This window comes from Rhamphochromis sp. 'chilingali' (assembly GCF_963969265.1).
Source record: "Rhamphochromis sp. 'chilingali' genome assembly, chromosome: 9".
NCBI classification, from domain to species: Eukaryota; Metazoa; Chordata; class Actinopteri; order Cichliformes; family Cichlidae; genus Rhamphochromis; species Rhamphochromis sp. 'chilingali'.
Window position 1 is genome coordinate 26,367,016 of NC_137936.1, and position 15,835 is coordinate 26,382,850.

Consider the following 15,835-nt stretch of genomic DNA (forward strand, 5'->3'; position numbering starts at 1 on the left):
CATGTGAATAAGATTCCCCGAGGTTCCACATAGGAGCTAATCTCAGCTAATTGTGTCTGTGTGACCTAAAGACAGCATAAATATTTAACTCCAGTCAAATACAAGACGGCAAAAGTATTTGCAAAATTCACAGGAAACAAAAACAGCTCATCTGACAGCATTTGTGCAAATGTGTAAGTTTCTCTCCCAGATGATAAACTGTATGAGTGTATGTGTGAGATTAGGTTGGGAAGTCTTTTTTTGAAAACTGCCACCATGAAACAAATACAAAGCAACACTGACTCCTTTTCTTCTAAATTAGCAAAGTAGAAAATCAGTTTAGTTTTCACAGTAAAAAAAACCTACATCCTTCTGTTACAAGACTGAGGCAGAAGTTAAACTAATAATAATGATAATGATAATAATGATCCAGTGAGATCCACTAATGCTATTAGCTTAATCTGTTTGTGTTGTGATGCAGATGAAGCTCGTAGTGTCTGAATGCAGTCTGAATCAGCAGGCAGGAAACCCTTTTCAGAAACAGCTTAGCTCCTAATGAAGGCCTAGGGCAGCTTTAAATCAACAGCACACTTGTTTGTTTATCCATGAATGAAAGGTGGGACGGATGTGACTACATGCAGAGAGAAAAGCCACTTAAACTAAACCTCAGTGTGACTGTGGCCGTAGAGTTGAAGCAATATTTCAACATTACTTATCACAAGGCCGGGGACAAAAGAAGAACACCTTCCTTGGCTTTGTCCAAATTTAAAAATAATGAGAAACAGAAATGTAAAAACAGCAGTAACAGCTTCTTGTTTTCTCTGTAAATGGTTTTCAGAAACATTTTCAGCATTGTTTAAAATGGAAAGGTACAAACACTGCCAACTCCCAAATGGCATTTAAGACCCCGTGTGAAATCAGTCTCAGATTTCGTCTGTTTGCACTCTGCGAGATGTGGAGATTCAGCAACACACAGCAGACACAGGGAGCTTTAAAAGAAGGGAATACTAATTATCTGTCTGATTTAAAGCATCAACACTTCCTCAAACACCAGCATGAGGTCGAAGACAGACACACAAGGGCCAAAATAAAACTCTACAACCATCAAACTCTGGAAACAAACACAGCCAACATATAAGCACCACAATTTTTAAACATCAATTTAAGTATGTTATCTTTAAAGCACTAAAAAAAAAAAGAACGTAATCAACATAATAAGGAAAATAAGGACACACATAGCTTGTGATTCAGGAGGATGACAGGGTATGTGGCTATGTGTGTCGTAAATCTGTCACTTTCAAAGGTATGAATACAGTATACATGCTAAAATCCTAACATTGTGTGTGAGGACACATAGATAACATACCAACAATTTGAGGACATGACTGACACAGTGTGTACTCTAAGTTTTTTTTGTGCATCTGTAAATGCTATTGTTGCTGTGCTGTGTTTAAAATTTAACATAATAAGTGTTTTCTTTGTCAGTCATTTCTGTTACAAATTACATATTTTTCAACTAAATTTGACCAATAAAAACTGATTTTGGTGCCTTTAAAACACCATGATGTCACACCCAAATGCTACACATAATTCTGTTTTGCATTAAAATATCTTTACACTCTACACAGGCCAGCCTTTCTCACTTTATCTCCGCTAGTTCCTTCTGCAGAGCAGCATATCAAAAATCCCTTGCACATTCCAACATGTTCACTAGAAAATGAGGGAGTGACAAATAGTTCATGCCGAGCAGGAAGAAGGGTGAGTTACAATAAGTGAAAAGATTCCTCTCTTAAATAAAGACTGGAATTCATTTAAATTGGCTTTGGAATTTTACTCCTGTTTGCTGAAACAAATGACTGAGACAACCTTAAAATACAATGAAAATAATGAAAATAAAAAAATACATAGCAGTAAACTGGTTACCTTATCTTGTCTTATCTTATCTTATCGTTAATAACAGGGTGGAAGTCTATTTTTGTCATGTGTGGAAGAGAAAGCATATTTTGTTAATATTAATTCCTTATTTTAGCTCTGAATATATGACAGTTCCTAACCCTGTGATGCTAAATGTGTTGTATTATTATTCATTCACTCTGCATCATCAATGTGAAAAACTACTGTTTACAATCACACACATGCAGTTTTTTTCCAGTGAGGAATACATTATACAGAAATGCCAGATATAGCAAAAATTATATTTAATATTGGTATTTAGTTTATTTAAAAAATAACAGAAGGCTTAATAAAAAGTTTGGTTCTCAAATAATTTGAACTGAATTTTGTGGCAATTTTTTCATGGTTCAGCCTTTACAGAGTTAAAGCTCCGCCCCTTATGTAACACACTTGAGATATTCCAGTAACAGTTTGTCGTTTTTCCGCATCTTGCTTTCCACCCCTATCCCCTCCCGCCCAGCACACACACTCAAGTGACTCGAAACTTTATTTAGCTCAGGCAGATCACATCAGCAGCATCTACTGTGAGAGAGCAGGAGGAGGTTCCATAATTCTGGCACTTCAACCTGCTACAACACCGTATGCTGAAGTTTGCTGTAAGTTTTACTGAAGGCATGATCCAAAGGTAAAGTAAATATCAGTGAGGATAAAGTTGTGACTGACTACATTCCTTCTATGCTTTCAGATTCACCCAGAGAGAAATGTCTTTCAGATCAAATGATGATCTGTCCTGTCCTGTCTGCCGTGATATATTTAGAGATCCTGTTGTCCTCTCATGCAGCCACAGCTTCTGCAAAGCTTGCCTGAGGAACTGGTGGACAGAGAAACGAATACAGGAGTGTCCAGTTTGTAAAAGAACATCATCGAGGAGTGACCCAACTTGCAACTTAGTATTGAACAAACTGTGTGATTCAGTGTTACAGAGGAGACAGAGGAGAACTTCTGCAGTGTCTGAGACCCTCTGCAGTCTCCACGGTGAGAATCTCAAACTCTTCTGTGTGGACCATCAGCGGCCAGTATGTGTCGTCTGTCTGCATTCAGATGAGCACACCAGACACAAATTCAAACCAATTAATGAAGTTGCATCAGTTAACAGAGCTCACCTCCAGAAATCCCTGAAACCCTTAAAAGAGAAACTGAAGCTTTTTTAACAAGTTAAAGAAAACTATGAGAAAACGGCAGAGCATATCAAGGTCCAGGCCCAAACCACAGGGAGGCAGATCAAGGAGCAGTTTCAGAGGCTGTGCCAGTTTCTACAAAAAGAAGATGAAAACAGAACAGAAGAGTCAGGAGATTACAGATAAGATTAAGGCTCTGAGCAGAGAGATAGACAGTCTTTCAGACGCAATCAGTGAAGAGAAGGAGCTGAGAGCTGGAGACGTCTCATTCCTGCAGAACTACAAGATCGCAACAATAAGAGCTCAACGGCGCCCCCTGCTGGATGACCCACAGCTGGTTCCAGGAGCTCTGATAGATGTGGCCAAACACCTGGGCAACCTGGCCTTCAACATCTGTAACATGAAGAAACTGTTTTCCTACTCACCTGGGATTCTGGATCCCAACACAACAAATCCAGAACTCGTTCTGTCAGAACATCTGACCAGTGTGAGACGTGAAAGTGAACAGAAGCTCCCTGACAACCCCGAGAGGTTTGATTACTGTCGCATTGTTCTGGCCTCTGAGGGCTTTAACTCAGGGACTCACAGCTGGGACGTTGAGGTTGGAGAAAGCGAGGACTGGTTTGTGGGTGTTGCTGCAGAGTCCATTCAGAGAAGGGAAAGCGCCCGTCCTGTTTATGGAGAATAGGATGCTTTAATGGTAATTACATAGCACGGTGCTTATCGGATCCCTCGTTGGCTCTTACACTGAAAACAAAGCCCAGAAAGGTCAGAGTTCACCTGGACTGGTACAGGGGAATACTGTCGTTCTTTGACCTAGATACGAACACACACACTTTCACAGAGAAGCTGTTTCCATATTTTTACACTGTAAATGTGTATCCACTGAAGATAATACCCAGGAAAATAGCGCTAAAGCCCTGGTCAGACAGTATTAGTGTAGGAGTCTAAATCCATTTTTTAAAAAGTAATTAAAGGATTTCTGTTAGTGTCATATTCAATGTTGTTACGTTTGATGTGATCAATATAAAGGGTTAGCATTTTTAAATTGGTCAGATTTCATAACTCATTAGTTTAAGAAATATTTAAGATTCATATGCAAATTATATATTTTTTGGCACTTAAAGGTGGGATAATTATTTAGTATAATTAATTTATGCATTCTATGTGTGCTTATTATTGGATGCTATTTCTATATAAGGTTTAATTTGGACATGCACTGAGAAAGGGGAAAAAAGGCACTTATTGCATTTTTAAGAATTTTGTAAGGGTTTAATATGAAACGTATCACCGCCATGACATTTGGAAATATCTTGGTATGAAGTAAAGGGCCTCAGTGAAGTTTATCAGAGTCTCCTGGATCTGTTTGTCTGGAAGTGTGGATTCCATTGAGGGAGGAACTTGGGAGTATCGCGCTAAGGATTCATTCATTAGGATTTACAATTAGTGTTGACTGAAAACCTTTTGTAGCCATTCCAGCTGTCATTCAAATACATTAAATTACAGGTTCTACACCAGCATCACCACGTAGCTGTGGGAAACATGTACCTGAATGTATGGATTTAATCATAGTATAATGTGCCAAATTGAATGTAAGTGCAAATGATGCCATTCAAAGTATTGGAAGACGTATTTAAATATCTGAAAATTTCACTTAAAAATAAATTAATCAAGTGCAATAGAATATATTTATTTAAAAAATATATTGTAATTTTTCCTTTTAAGTTCCTTTCTAATCATGTCTTATTTCTACATACTTTGCACATTATTTGAAAAATCTATTTTCCTTTAACATGGCTAATGTGTCTGAAAACAAAACTTCAGGAGATGTGTTGAAGTGCTTGGAAAAAAAAGTCTTAAATGTTACTTGACATCAATACAATACTGTTTGTTTCAAAATTTATTTCAAAGAAAGAAATCTGAAGATTTGCGGCAGTGTCATCTATATAGAAAGAAAATGTAAACGGTTTATGTGACTGATTTTATTTTTCTGTAGTTTAATGAAATACAGAGTTGAATCAGACCAAAGAAGCCATGACGTTTCTCTCTGGAGGTCAGAAGTCGGGAGATTGTTTAATGAATATGTGACAAAGTTTAGAAGCAGAACGTCACAGGCAGCATCTAAATGTGTGAATTTCGCTGCTGTCTGAAATAAAACACATGCCCACAGAAAGGTTCCTTTAAGATAATTTATTTTGTACAATAAAACTGAAGTCTAGAGCATGCTTTGTGGAGAAGACTGTGGAAGAATGACTTCTCACACACCCTGGATGTTTCACTTCTCACCACTTGCATTGCTATTGAGTATCTTACAAAGATGGACAGTCAATCAACTTAGCAGTCAATTGTGACAAAGAGACTGATACGAGATGTCAAAACAGGAACTGCTACCAGTAGTTAACTCGTTGCCGATCAAACAAACTTTGCAGCAGGTGCGTTCAAGAACACCACAAATCTGAAACAAACATGAACCACAATATGCAGGATACTTAACAAAAAACAAAAAATTTCATAATATTTGTTCTACCATGCCACCAGCTTAGTAAAAAAAAAAAAAAAAAAAAAATCTGTAAGAATAAACATAGTACATCCACTCCAAGTTCTGTTCCACCTCTCAGAAAGGCATGTTTGTGTTTGTCAGTAATTATGTGGCTAAGATCATCACACGGTGAGCATTGTGGGGTCATTGAACGCAGCCCTCTCCGTTTTCGGCCCAGGTTGGGGTGTGTGGGAGGCGTTTTGTTCCATTTACTTAGGAGGCCTGTAGGCGATCTTCCTGCTCTTCAGCACAGACCACCTGTGTCTCTTCATGTAGTAGAGCAGAGGCACAATGATAGCTGAGCCCATCAGCAGCTGATAGGAGAAAGAGAACACAAACATTAACCAATGCCAAGATCCATGCTTAGACATGTTTTCTATGTTTTAAATATTCTTGAGACGACAGGAAGGTCACATAAGAAGTTGTACAGTTTAGTGCATGACATAAAAACTTATTTTATACCCACAACATGTGTCCTGTAAAATATCTTACAGAGTTGCATGTGTTGATTTAATTAAACATATCTAAATTTGGAGTATCACTCAATTAAGAATGGGTGTCATTTTAAGTGCTGGCAAAGACAAAAAATAGGCACTCCAGTTGGTGAGAGGTGTACCTTCAGTCCCATGCGTTTGCGTTGGTCATGCTCGGGCTCAGCAGCCCACCTTAAGAAAGTACACACATCCTTAGCAACCTGACTCATGGTGGCAGGGGTTCCTATAAGAAACCAAGAGAACAGAAACCATCAGCAACACTTTTTTCATTTGTTCCTTCCAACCCCCCCCTCCAAACTGTCATGCTTCATTTATCAATGTAATAACAAATTACTTTGCAATAAAGTTATTGAAGTCATTTATGTGCAGCAAACGAGTTAATTTAACCAATTTAGCGCACTGGAAACACTTAAAATATGCTACTCAACACAGCAAATGGATTCACTCAGGCCTCACTCTGAGTGCCACAAGTCACAAAGAGGCGTCTTTCTGTCACAGCCTCTCAGAATGGTGAACAGATTTTGATCTATAAACGCCAGTGTTTAAAAAAGTAAACCTGCGGAACGACTGGGCAATATTTTCTGCCAGAAAAGGATACATTGAGCAAAGAGCTGCAAGTGTTTTTGAAATCCATGAATTTCAGAAGACTTCAGACAAAAAAAAAGCCAATTAAATGCTTGTTACTGTCTATTTGGTGAATTCCCACATTCATTTCCATCCACCATTATATTTTATGACGATTTTATTTTTTAAATTCGCCTTAGACAATATGATCACTACTGAGCAATCCACCCTGCACTCTTAGTTTCAAACTTGAGTCACAGCTAACCAGACAGCATGGCCCTTGCAGTCTCCTATGCCCCTACCTGGAAGCTCATTAGGTGCCTGCAGTGAAACCCAAAAACACAAGTGTATGTATATTAAAAGGTAACAGGAAAGGCATGTTTTGCATGTCTTCGTTTTTTGGTTCACTCCAACAAACTGAAACTCTTTCTAAAGAGGGGGAAAAAAACAAAACAGAAAATAGTGCTCCCATTTCTGTAGCTGGAGAGAAGATTATCCAAACATGCACCTGCACTTCTTACCATCATCATACTCCAGAATTTCATTGTAGATCGGTGGGGCCATGCCAATAGCCTGCCCAGGGAAGTAGGGGTTGTAGTAAAGTCCCTCTCTCACTATCACTCCTGCAGGAGGGTCGCAGTAACCCGTCAGCAGGCTGAACACGTAGTCTTCTCCTCCGTGTCTGCAGGGAGCAGAAGGGTGAAATGAGTTAATGCTAAGGATACTGCAGATTTTGCACCTTTCAGAGTAAACACAGGTTTTCAGGACTTACCTGGCGTTCACAATGTAGCTAAGGTCTGGAGGCAGGGCGCCATTGTTGGCGGCCCTGGCTGCCTCGGGGTTGGGGTAGGGCTTTGGGAAATAGTCTGACAGCTTTCCTGGCCGGGTGAACATCTCGCCACTCTCATCAGGACCATCAACTACCTCTACCTAAACACAAATCATGAGAAGAGATGGGTCACCACCTACGGGCAGAACTTACTTCTACAGATAAAAACAATGAGACAATTTATAAAAAAAAAAAGATTCGGTCTGACTAAAATACCATTATGTGATTAAATTAGAATATTGGCAGAATCAAGACTATTCACAGGATCACATCTCCTCACATATAGACTCACCTCTTCAGCGATGGTCTTCACCTCGTCCTCTGTGTGCGACACTCCCACGAGGTTTCTGAAAGCCAGGTATTCCATACTGTGGCAAGCTGAGCACACCTGCTTATACACCTGGTAACCACGGCGAATACTGTGGGAGGCAGCGACAAAGATATGAAACATAACGAGTTATTTTAAAAGAGCTGTCTGAAACTGCCAAAACAGACTTTCAATGAAAAATTCAGTCTGTATAAAGAAAACAAACGTGAATAAAGTGAAATTCTCTGCAAACTCAAGTCTTCAAAGCCAGCTAATTTTTAGTGGCAGTTTTACATTCAGTGCCTTTCATCACTCAAAGGATGTTTACAAGCACTTGAACAGTCTGTATACATTCAACTCACCTAGCATGGTCCAGAGAGGACAGAGGTCCAGCGTGACTCCAGGGGTACTGAGGGGGATGAAGCTCCAACTCGGATGCTTTAACCGACTGGTGCAATATCAGTGCAAGCCCGGCTCCACCGGCTGTGACCACACCCAGCGTTGTCAGGGCAACCTTCTTCCCCCTTGGCAGGCTGGCGAAGGACATGCTGGCCTGTGAATGGAAATAAGCACAAAAAGTTACTTTAACAAACTCATCCAATAAGGGTAATCTACAGCCGACTATCCATTAGATTAAGTTACTTTAAATTATATTAGAGCTGAAATGTACTTTGCTTGGGCATGGCGCCCAAGTCTACGGGGCTACTGGATATCCAAGCACATTTGACAATTTATTTTTTGGTCTGAGTACATAATTATTTTTCAAGTTTACAGTTTCCCAGTGAGGCTAAGGTCTTCCTGCTTTGTGTTGACCTTTTGGCTGGTATCCTTCAACATCACACAGCTCTCTCTGTGGACTACAAGAATAATTCTTGTTCTACTCTGAAGAATTGCTATGAGCTGAAGGCCAAGGCTGAGTAAAACCTGCTGCAGGTAAAGAAGTTTGTGTGCAAGGTTTAGTTAATTGAGTGGCCCTTTTTTTATAATCCAGCCTGGTTGTCCTTATGAAACTGCCCTTCACAGCTGATTTTGTAACCAGGTGTTAATGGCAGCATGCGATAACAGCATCCTCACATCAGCAAAACAAACATAACACACCAACCTCCACCTCTGACATAAAATAATGCATGGCAACATTAATTTAGGGTACTTTATTTTAGTTAAGGAAGAAAATCAATATAGTAGTTAATAGCCTAATGATTGGCATGCATGTCATTTACTAACAGTAATGCTCCAATTTAGCCATTTCTCGCTATGCCCTTCTCCATCTCTACTGGGATACTCCCTCTGATTAAGCATTAGTAAATAAGCAAATAGAGTTTGGGAATCATATCTTCGCAGTCTGAAGATTATATCCCCAATAATCAAAACAAAATGATCTCAAAGAAACTAAAGCTGAAAAACGTCTCCTTGTCCCTGAACTAGGTCACAAGCTCAGTTGGGGCCAAATGACAATTATGTTCAGCTTCTTAGGTATTTTCGGTTATATCCATCGTCTGAAACGCGCATCAGTGAATTGTAGACAGGGCACAGATATTTAGTTTGGCGATTGAAATTGAGGACGGTTTTTATTCACCGGAAGTCCTTTCAGTCCTTGAGATGCTAACTCTTTAGCAAGCTGTTTAGCTCAGCGACTTCAGCGGGTGTCGTTACTGACAGAAGTCAACAATCGCGACCCACGCCAGCTGAGTTTAAATATGCACAAATACAGTGGCCAAACAATTCACATTAATCTTCATGCATCGCTGGCCAACGTATATTTTAACCACGTTGCACGTTTGCCGGGTGCTGGACACGACATCATGGTTTAGCTCACCGGCTAGCTTCCTAAACACATTGAGGAGAACCTGCTTTAAACTGTCTTTGGCATTTCATTTTGGAGATACTGATGCCGTATCACTATCAAGAGGTTATGAGTGATAAAACGTTTAAGAAATTAAAGCTACAGTTGTTGGTCAAATCCTAAAAAGTGTGGGAACACGAGTGACCTTGTCTCACCCCGCTGTCCGCACCAAGCTAACCTTAGCCAAGACACCTCACAGCACCGGTTTTCTATTAAATCGTGTCCTAAACACGTTCATGTGTGATAAATACTACTACACTACCTTGGAGGCCCTGAGAGTTTTCGGGGTGCTGAGGAGAGCCCTCCCCTTCCCCGATAGCACCACCGCTCGTAGCGCCGCCATCTTCTTTGCGGTTCTCGCTCTGCTCTGGAAGGAGTTGAGGCAGATAAACAGCTTGTTCCGGTCTGAAACTTCAAAATAAAGACGGCCAGTGTGAAGCGTTTTGGCCTCAGTTGTCAAAATAAAATCGCTGAGACCATGCCCTCCATATCTACAATGTATGAAAAAACAAGGGAATTACTGAATACTGAGTACGTTCAAATTACTCTAGATTTATTTTGAGTTTTGCATAATTTGTATGCAGTTGGTTTATTTAAGTAACAAATTTCTGACATTTTCAACAGCTAGTTTGCCATAAACTGTGGCATACAATATTTCAGAAGTCAGTAAACGCAAGACAGAATACATGTGTGTAAATAAGCGAGAGAGAGATGTAATAATGAAGCTGCAAGGACAGAGGTAGAAGATTTTAAATACCCAGACAACCACTCACACCTACAGACAGTTTAGAATCAGCAGTTAAACTAATATGCATGTCACTGCACTGTGGGATGAAGCCAGACTGCCTGAAGAGAAAACCCACCCAGACACATAGAACATCCCATCTGGACAGCAAATTCAAACCTAGGACCTTTTTCCAGTGAAGTAATGGTGCTAACCACTACACCATCCTAGTACTATATAATACATTATATAATATAAATGTACATATTTTCACAAATTAAGATATAAGAAAGAAGTAATACAACTTTATGCTTATTTATTTATTTTAAAATAAATACCTCTGCAAGTGGAGAATATGGGCCTATTGCGTATTTATTTTCTTCATACTGTCTCTTATTATGAAGGTAGATACAAAAGTACACCGGATCTATAACATGCTAGCTAACTTGACATAAATCTTACACAACTAATTTACACAACATTTTTTTGGGGGGAGGGGGGGGGGGGGGTGTTAAGTAACGTTTATTTGTAACATTCTGTCATTAATAACATAAAACTAGTATTTACAGATTTTACCCTTACAGCTTCTTTCTGACCAGATTTCTAGCAATGAATGAAATGTAAAGTTGTTGTTTTTTGAAGAAAATGTGAAAATAGCCCCACCTAGTGGCCGCTCCAGGACTTTTCAGACATCCATCCATCCATCCGCTTCCGCTTATCCTTTTCAGGGTCGCGGGGGGCGCTGGAGCCTATCTCAGCTGTCATAGGGCGAAAGGCGGGGTACAACCTGGACAGGTCGCCAGTCTGTCGCAGGGCGACTTTTCAGACATTTTTACCTAAATTGCAAAGGCTGATGTCACACTTCTATCTGCTGCTATTTTAAACTTTTTTTCCCCTGTAGGCTGACCTATGGCACTGTGAACGACTGAAAGCATGGTGAAATTTAAGGCTTTTACTTTTTAAATCAAATAAATCAATAAATCAATAAAGTAATAAGTTATTAATTAAACTAAGATCTTTCAAAGCTACAGTCCTTTTATAACAAGAGCTTTCTTTGTACCCCCTAAACTGTTCCTACATGAAGTCATATTCATGATGAAAAGATTTGTTTTCTTTCTTTCTTTCTTTCTTTCTTTCTTTCTTTCTTTCTTTCTTTCTTTCTTTCTTTCTTTCTTTTTCATGTACTCACTTTATTTATCAAAGTGGCAACAGTGAAGCTTCATTTTAACCATAGGGTCTCCATCCTTTGCCATCCATCCATCCATCCATCCATCCATCCATCCATTTTCATCCGCTTTGTCCGGGGCCGGGTCGCGGGGGCAGCAGCCTAAGCAAAGAGGCCCATCTAATCTAGTCCATCCTTTGCCCTTTATGCATATTTTTAAGGGATTAAAAAAAAAACAACAACAATATGAACAGAAGGAATGATTACAGAGAGCAAATTTTCTCACATTGTAGGTGTGGTACCTGCAAATTCCAGAAGGTGGAAGCAGAGTTACAAAAAATAGAATTCACTTAATAAGTTCATAGTAAAAACAAATAAATAAATATGAGCAAAAAATACAATTAAAGATAAAAAACAGTAGATTTCAATACAGATATAATAGATTTATGGGACTTGTTTTTAATTGTGAACACAGAAACAGGAAAATTCTCTGCAAGCATTAAGCTATAAAAACCCAAATATAAACAAAACCATTCAATAAAACCAGAAATATACTATGACCCCCAACATATTTTGAAACAAGTATAAACCGGGGAAAAATACAATTTTTTTTATTGTGTGTAATAGTAGGTGTTATTTCAACATGAATGAATCTTGTGTCTCCAGTATAGACATGAGACATTTTTCAGAAACACAGATGAAGAAAGCAGAGCTTATCTAAATAATAAAACAACAAACATCCAGCTTGAAATATTAAGATACATAAAACATCTAACTTGTTTAAATGAAGTGAAGTTCATTGTAAGCTTAACTGCAGATGGATGTTTGCTGTTTAACAGCAGGCAGGTAATAAAGTATTAATCAGCCCCAGAAGTCACTGTCTTTGCTGGTGATTGTTGCTTGAAAGAAAAACTATTCCAGTTCAATTCGGTATTTTTTTTTAGTTTACTTCTGTTGCACAGGTACCATTTTGCATTTTTGGGGGAGACTGGCCTGCAAGGCTGTATTTCTCATACCGTGAAAGGTCACCAGAGATTCTTTTTCCTGTTTCAATTAATATTTGTTTTTTGGTTATTTTTTTTCAGTAACATCTGTGCAGTTGTTATCTGGCAGAAACTTGAATGTAAATCTTGCTTCTTCTTCCGGTTGCGCCCTTTAGGGATCGTCACAGCAGTTCATCTGGGTCCACCTCACCCTATCCCTAGCACCCTCTTCTGTCCCACCAACCCTCTGCATGTCCTCCTTCACTACATCCACAAACCAAAATATATATATTTTGCCTTTTAACTGGCTTTTTTTTTTTTTTTGATAGGTACAGCAAAGGTCGAAAGGAAAGTGGAGGGAAAGAGAGAAGGGAAGACATGCAGCAAAGGGGCACGGCTCGGACTTGACCCCGGGTCACCCGCTTTCAGCCATGCGGCATATGGTCACCTGCTCATCTGATTGAGCTAAACCGGCGCCCGGCAACTCGATATTTAACATCCTTTGTCGAATACATGCACTATTCCTTCTCTGCACATGTGCGAACCATCTCAACCCCATCTCTCTAATCTAGTCAACAAACCTTCTCCACCTGAGCTGTTCCTCTGATGTAATCATTTCTGAATTTGCTCATTCTGATCACAGTGAAAATCTCTGCATCTTCAGCTCTGCCACCTCCAGCTCCACGTCCTGTCATTATTGCAGGTCTCACTACCATCTTGTAATTCTTCCCTTTCACTCTTGCTGCTGTCCTTTAATCATGGCTCCTTTATTGTGGCTCAAGAGTTGGGAGTTTGCCTTGTAATAGGAAGGTTGCTGGTTTGAGCCCTGGCTTGGACAGTCCCGGTCGTTGTGTCCTTGGGCAAGACACTTCACCCATTGCCTACTGGTGGTGGTCAGAGTGCCCGGTGGCGCCAGTGTCTGGCAGTCAATGCGCCCCAGGGTGGCTGTGGCTACAATGTAGCTTGCCATCACCAGTGTGTGAATGGGTGGATGACTGGTTTTGTAAAGCGCTTTGGGGTCCTTAGGGACTAGTAAAAGCACTATACAAATACAGGCCATTTACCATGTTAAATGGACTGATTTTTGTATAGTGCTTTTCTACTCTCGTGAAGCACTTAAAGCACTTTGTACAACATGCCTCATTCACCCATTCATACGATCACTTTCTTATGCTTAAGTGTTTTTCTATCTGATATTCACACACATTCATACTCCGATGGAAGCATTGGAAAGCAACTTGGGGTTAGTATCTTGACCAAGGACATATGGCATGCAGACTGGGGCAGCCAAGGCTCAAACCACCAACGTTCCAATGAGTAGATGGCCTGCTCTACCTCCTGAACACAAATCACCCCTCACAGTTGTCTCCACCTAATCCACACAGCTTGTACCGTGTTGTTTGCCTGTCTTGTGCATTTTCTGTTGCCCTGGATGATTGACTCCAGGGAGATACATTTGTCCACTGTCACTATCACAACTCCTTGCATGTTCATGTTCTCATTCACACACCTTCTGTCTTACTTCTTCTTGCTTTCATTCCTTTTTCCTCCACATAATGCCTCCCCCTCTTCAGATTCTCAGCTACCAGTTCCATACTCACTAAAGATCACAATGCCATCAGCAAACATTGTAGTCCTTGTCTGCCCACCCGTCTATTACCACAGCAAACAAGAAGGGGCAAAAGTCACATCTGTAGAGCTCTTTATGGCATGAAGCCATACAACTGCTCACCGATCACCAACTCTCTTCTTAACCTGCTTCAGCTACTGTTTCCTGTAGCTTCTCCCTCATCAGCATTCTCATCAGCATTCTCCCTCTGTAGTTGATACAGCGCTGCACATCAGCCATGTACTTGAAAATTGGTACCTGTACACTTCTTTTCAATCCCTCAGACATCCTCTTGTTCTCCAGGATTGTGTTAAATAATCTGATGAAAAAGTCCACTGCCTGTATGCTAGACAGTATCATCTAGGTCAACTCCCTGTCTGCTCTTCATAACCGTGGAAACTGGAATGTAAATAAAGCTCCAGATTTTTTTTTTTAGCATGTTTGTTAAAAAAAATAAAAAACATATGACACTTAATTTAACAGGTATCTCTTCCACAGCATGTCTTTTGCCCTGTCTTCTTCCCCCACCCCCCTCCCTGAGCCTGATTCTGCTGGAGGTTTCTTCCTGTTAAAGGGAGTTTTTCCTTCCCACTGTTGCCAAAGTGCTTGTTCATACTATCTCTGTTGTTTTATTGTAGGGTCTACCTTACAATATAAAGTGCCTTGAGGCGACTGTTATTGTGATTTGATGCTGTATAAATAAAACAGAATTGAACTGAATTCAATTGTATGGCAGTAACAAGGCCTGGGTGCAGCTACAGAAATGTTTTGAAACAACAGAGGGTTATTACCTTTTCACAGAGGCCCAGGTATAGACAGCATTTTATTCCCTTTATAAAAGAAATCATTATTTAAAAATTGAATTTTTATTTACTCCGGTTATCTTTGTCTAATATTTAAAATTTGTTTGATGCATGTCTGAAACAAGTGTGATCTTCTGTAATGCTGCTTTTTGTCCCTATGTATGATTCCAACAGCTTTAAATAGACAGTCTTGGGAGTTTTCAGGATGCAGAAAATTACTAAACTAATCACTCGCTTTCTCAAAAAATCAGCTGTGAACATCAAGTACATCATTTCTAAGAGGTCAGAAAGAAATGTCAGTGCACGTGAAAGAGGCCATCATTAGAAGGATATAAAAAATAAACTCATCAGACAGGTAGCAAAAACTACAGGAGTGGCTAAATCAACAATCTGCTACATTCTCAAAAAGAACAAATACACTAGTCAGCTCAGCAACATCAAAAGGCCTGAAAGACCACAGAAGTCATCTGAAGTGGATAATTACAGTATTCCTTTCTGGGGAAGAAAAACCCTTCACAACATGTATCCAAGTAAAGAACACTCTCCGGGAGATAGGCGTGTCATTGTCACAGTCTACAATCAAGAGACACCACCATGAATGGAAATACAGAGGTGATACAGCAAGGCGCAAATCACTGGTTACACTCGAGAAGAGCAGGTTAGACTTTGACAGAAAACATCTAATAGAACGAGCACAAAGGGTGGCATGATGGCTAGCAGGATCACCTCACATCCTGTGTTTGCATGTCATCCCTGTGTCTACGCGGCTACTCCCTGGGTACTCTGTCTTCCTAACACAGCCTAAAGACTTGTATGGGGTTAATTGATGATTCTAAAAACTGACCTTCGGCGTGACTGTGAACTGTCAATAACTGTCTGTGTTTTTCATGTACTCCGCCTGTAACAACTGGGACAGGCTCCAGCC

At 39.9% G+C, this 15,835-nt stretch overlaps 2 protein-coding genes across 2 annotated transcripts; one reads left to right on the forward strand and one right to left on the reverse strand.

The window, feature by feature from the left end:
- The first annotated feature begins 3,001 nt into the window (after positions 1–3,001).
- Positions 3,002–3,837, forward strand: LOC308403224 (E3 ubiquitin-protein ligase TRIM35). The gene has a single exon (XM_080892494.1). It carries the CDS (start codon positions 3,100–3,102, stop codon positions 3,736–3,738), a length of 639 nt encoding a protein of 212 aa, XP_080748620.1. The 5' UTR covers positions 3,002–3,099; the 3' UTR covers positions 3,739–3,837.
- A 1,388-nt stretch (positions 3,838–5,225) lies between these two features.
- cyc1 (cytochrome c-1) lies at positions 5,226–10,024 on the reverse strand. Its single transcript, XM_080892487.1, has 7 exons — positions 9,889–10,024; positions 8,146–8,336; positions 7,769–7,895; positions 7,420–7,577; positions 7,169–7,329; positions 6,206–6,306; positions 5,226–5,903 (listed from the first exon to the last, which is right to left on the reverse strand). The coding sequence occupies exons 1-7, from the start codon at positions 9,967–9,969 to the stop codon at positions 5,799–5,801; spliced, it is 924 nt and encodes a 307-aa protein (XP_080748613.1). The 5' UTR covers positions 9,970–10,024; the 3' UTR covers positions 5,226–5,798.
- Positions 10,025–15,835: the final 5,811 nt, after the last annotated feature.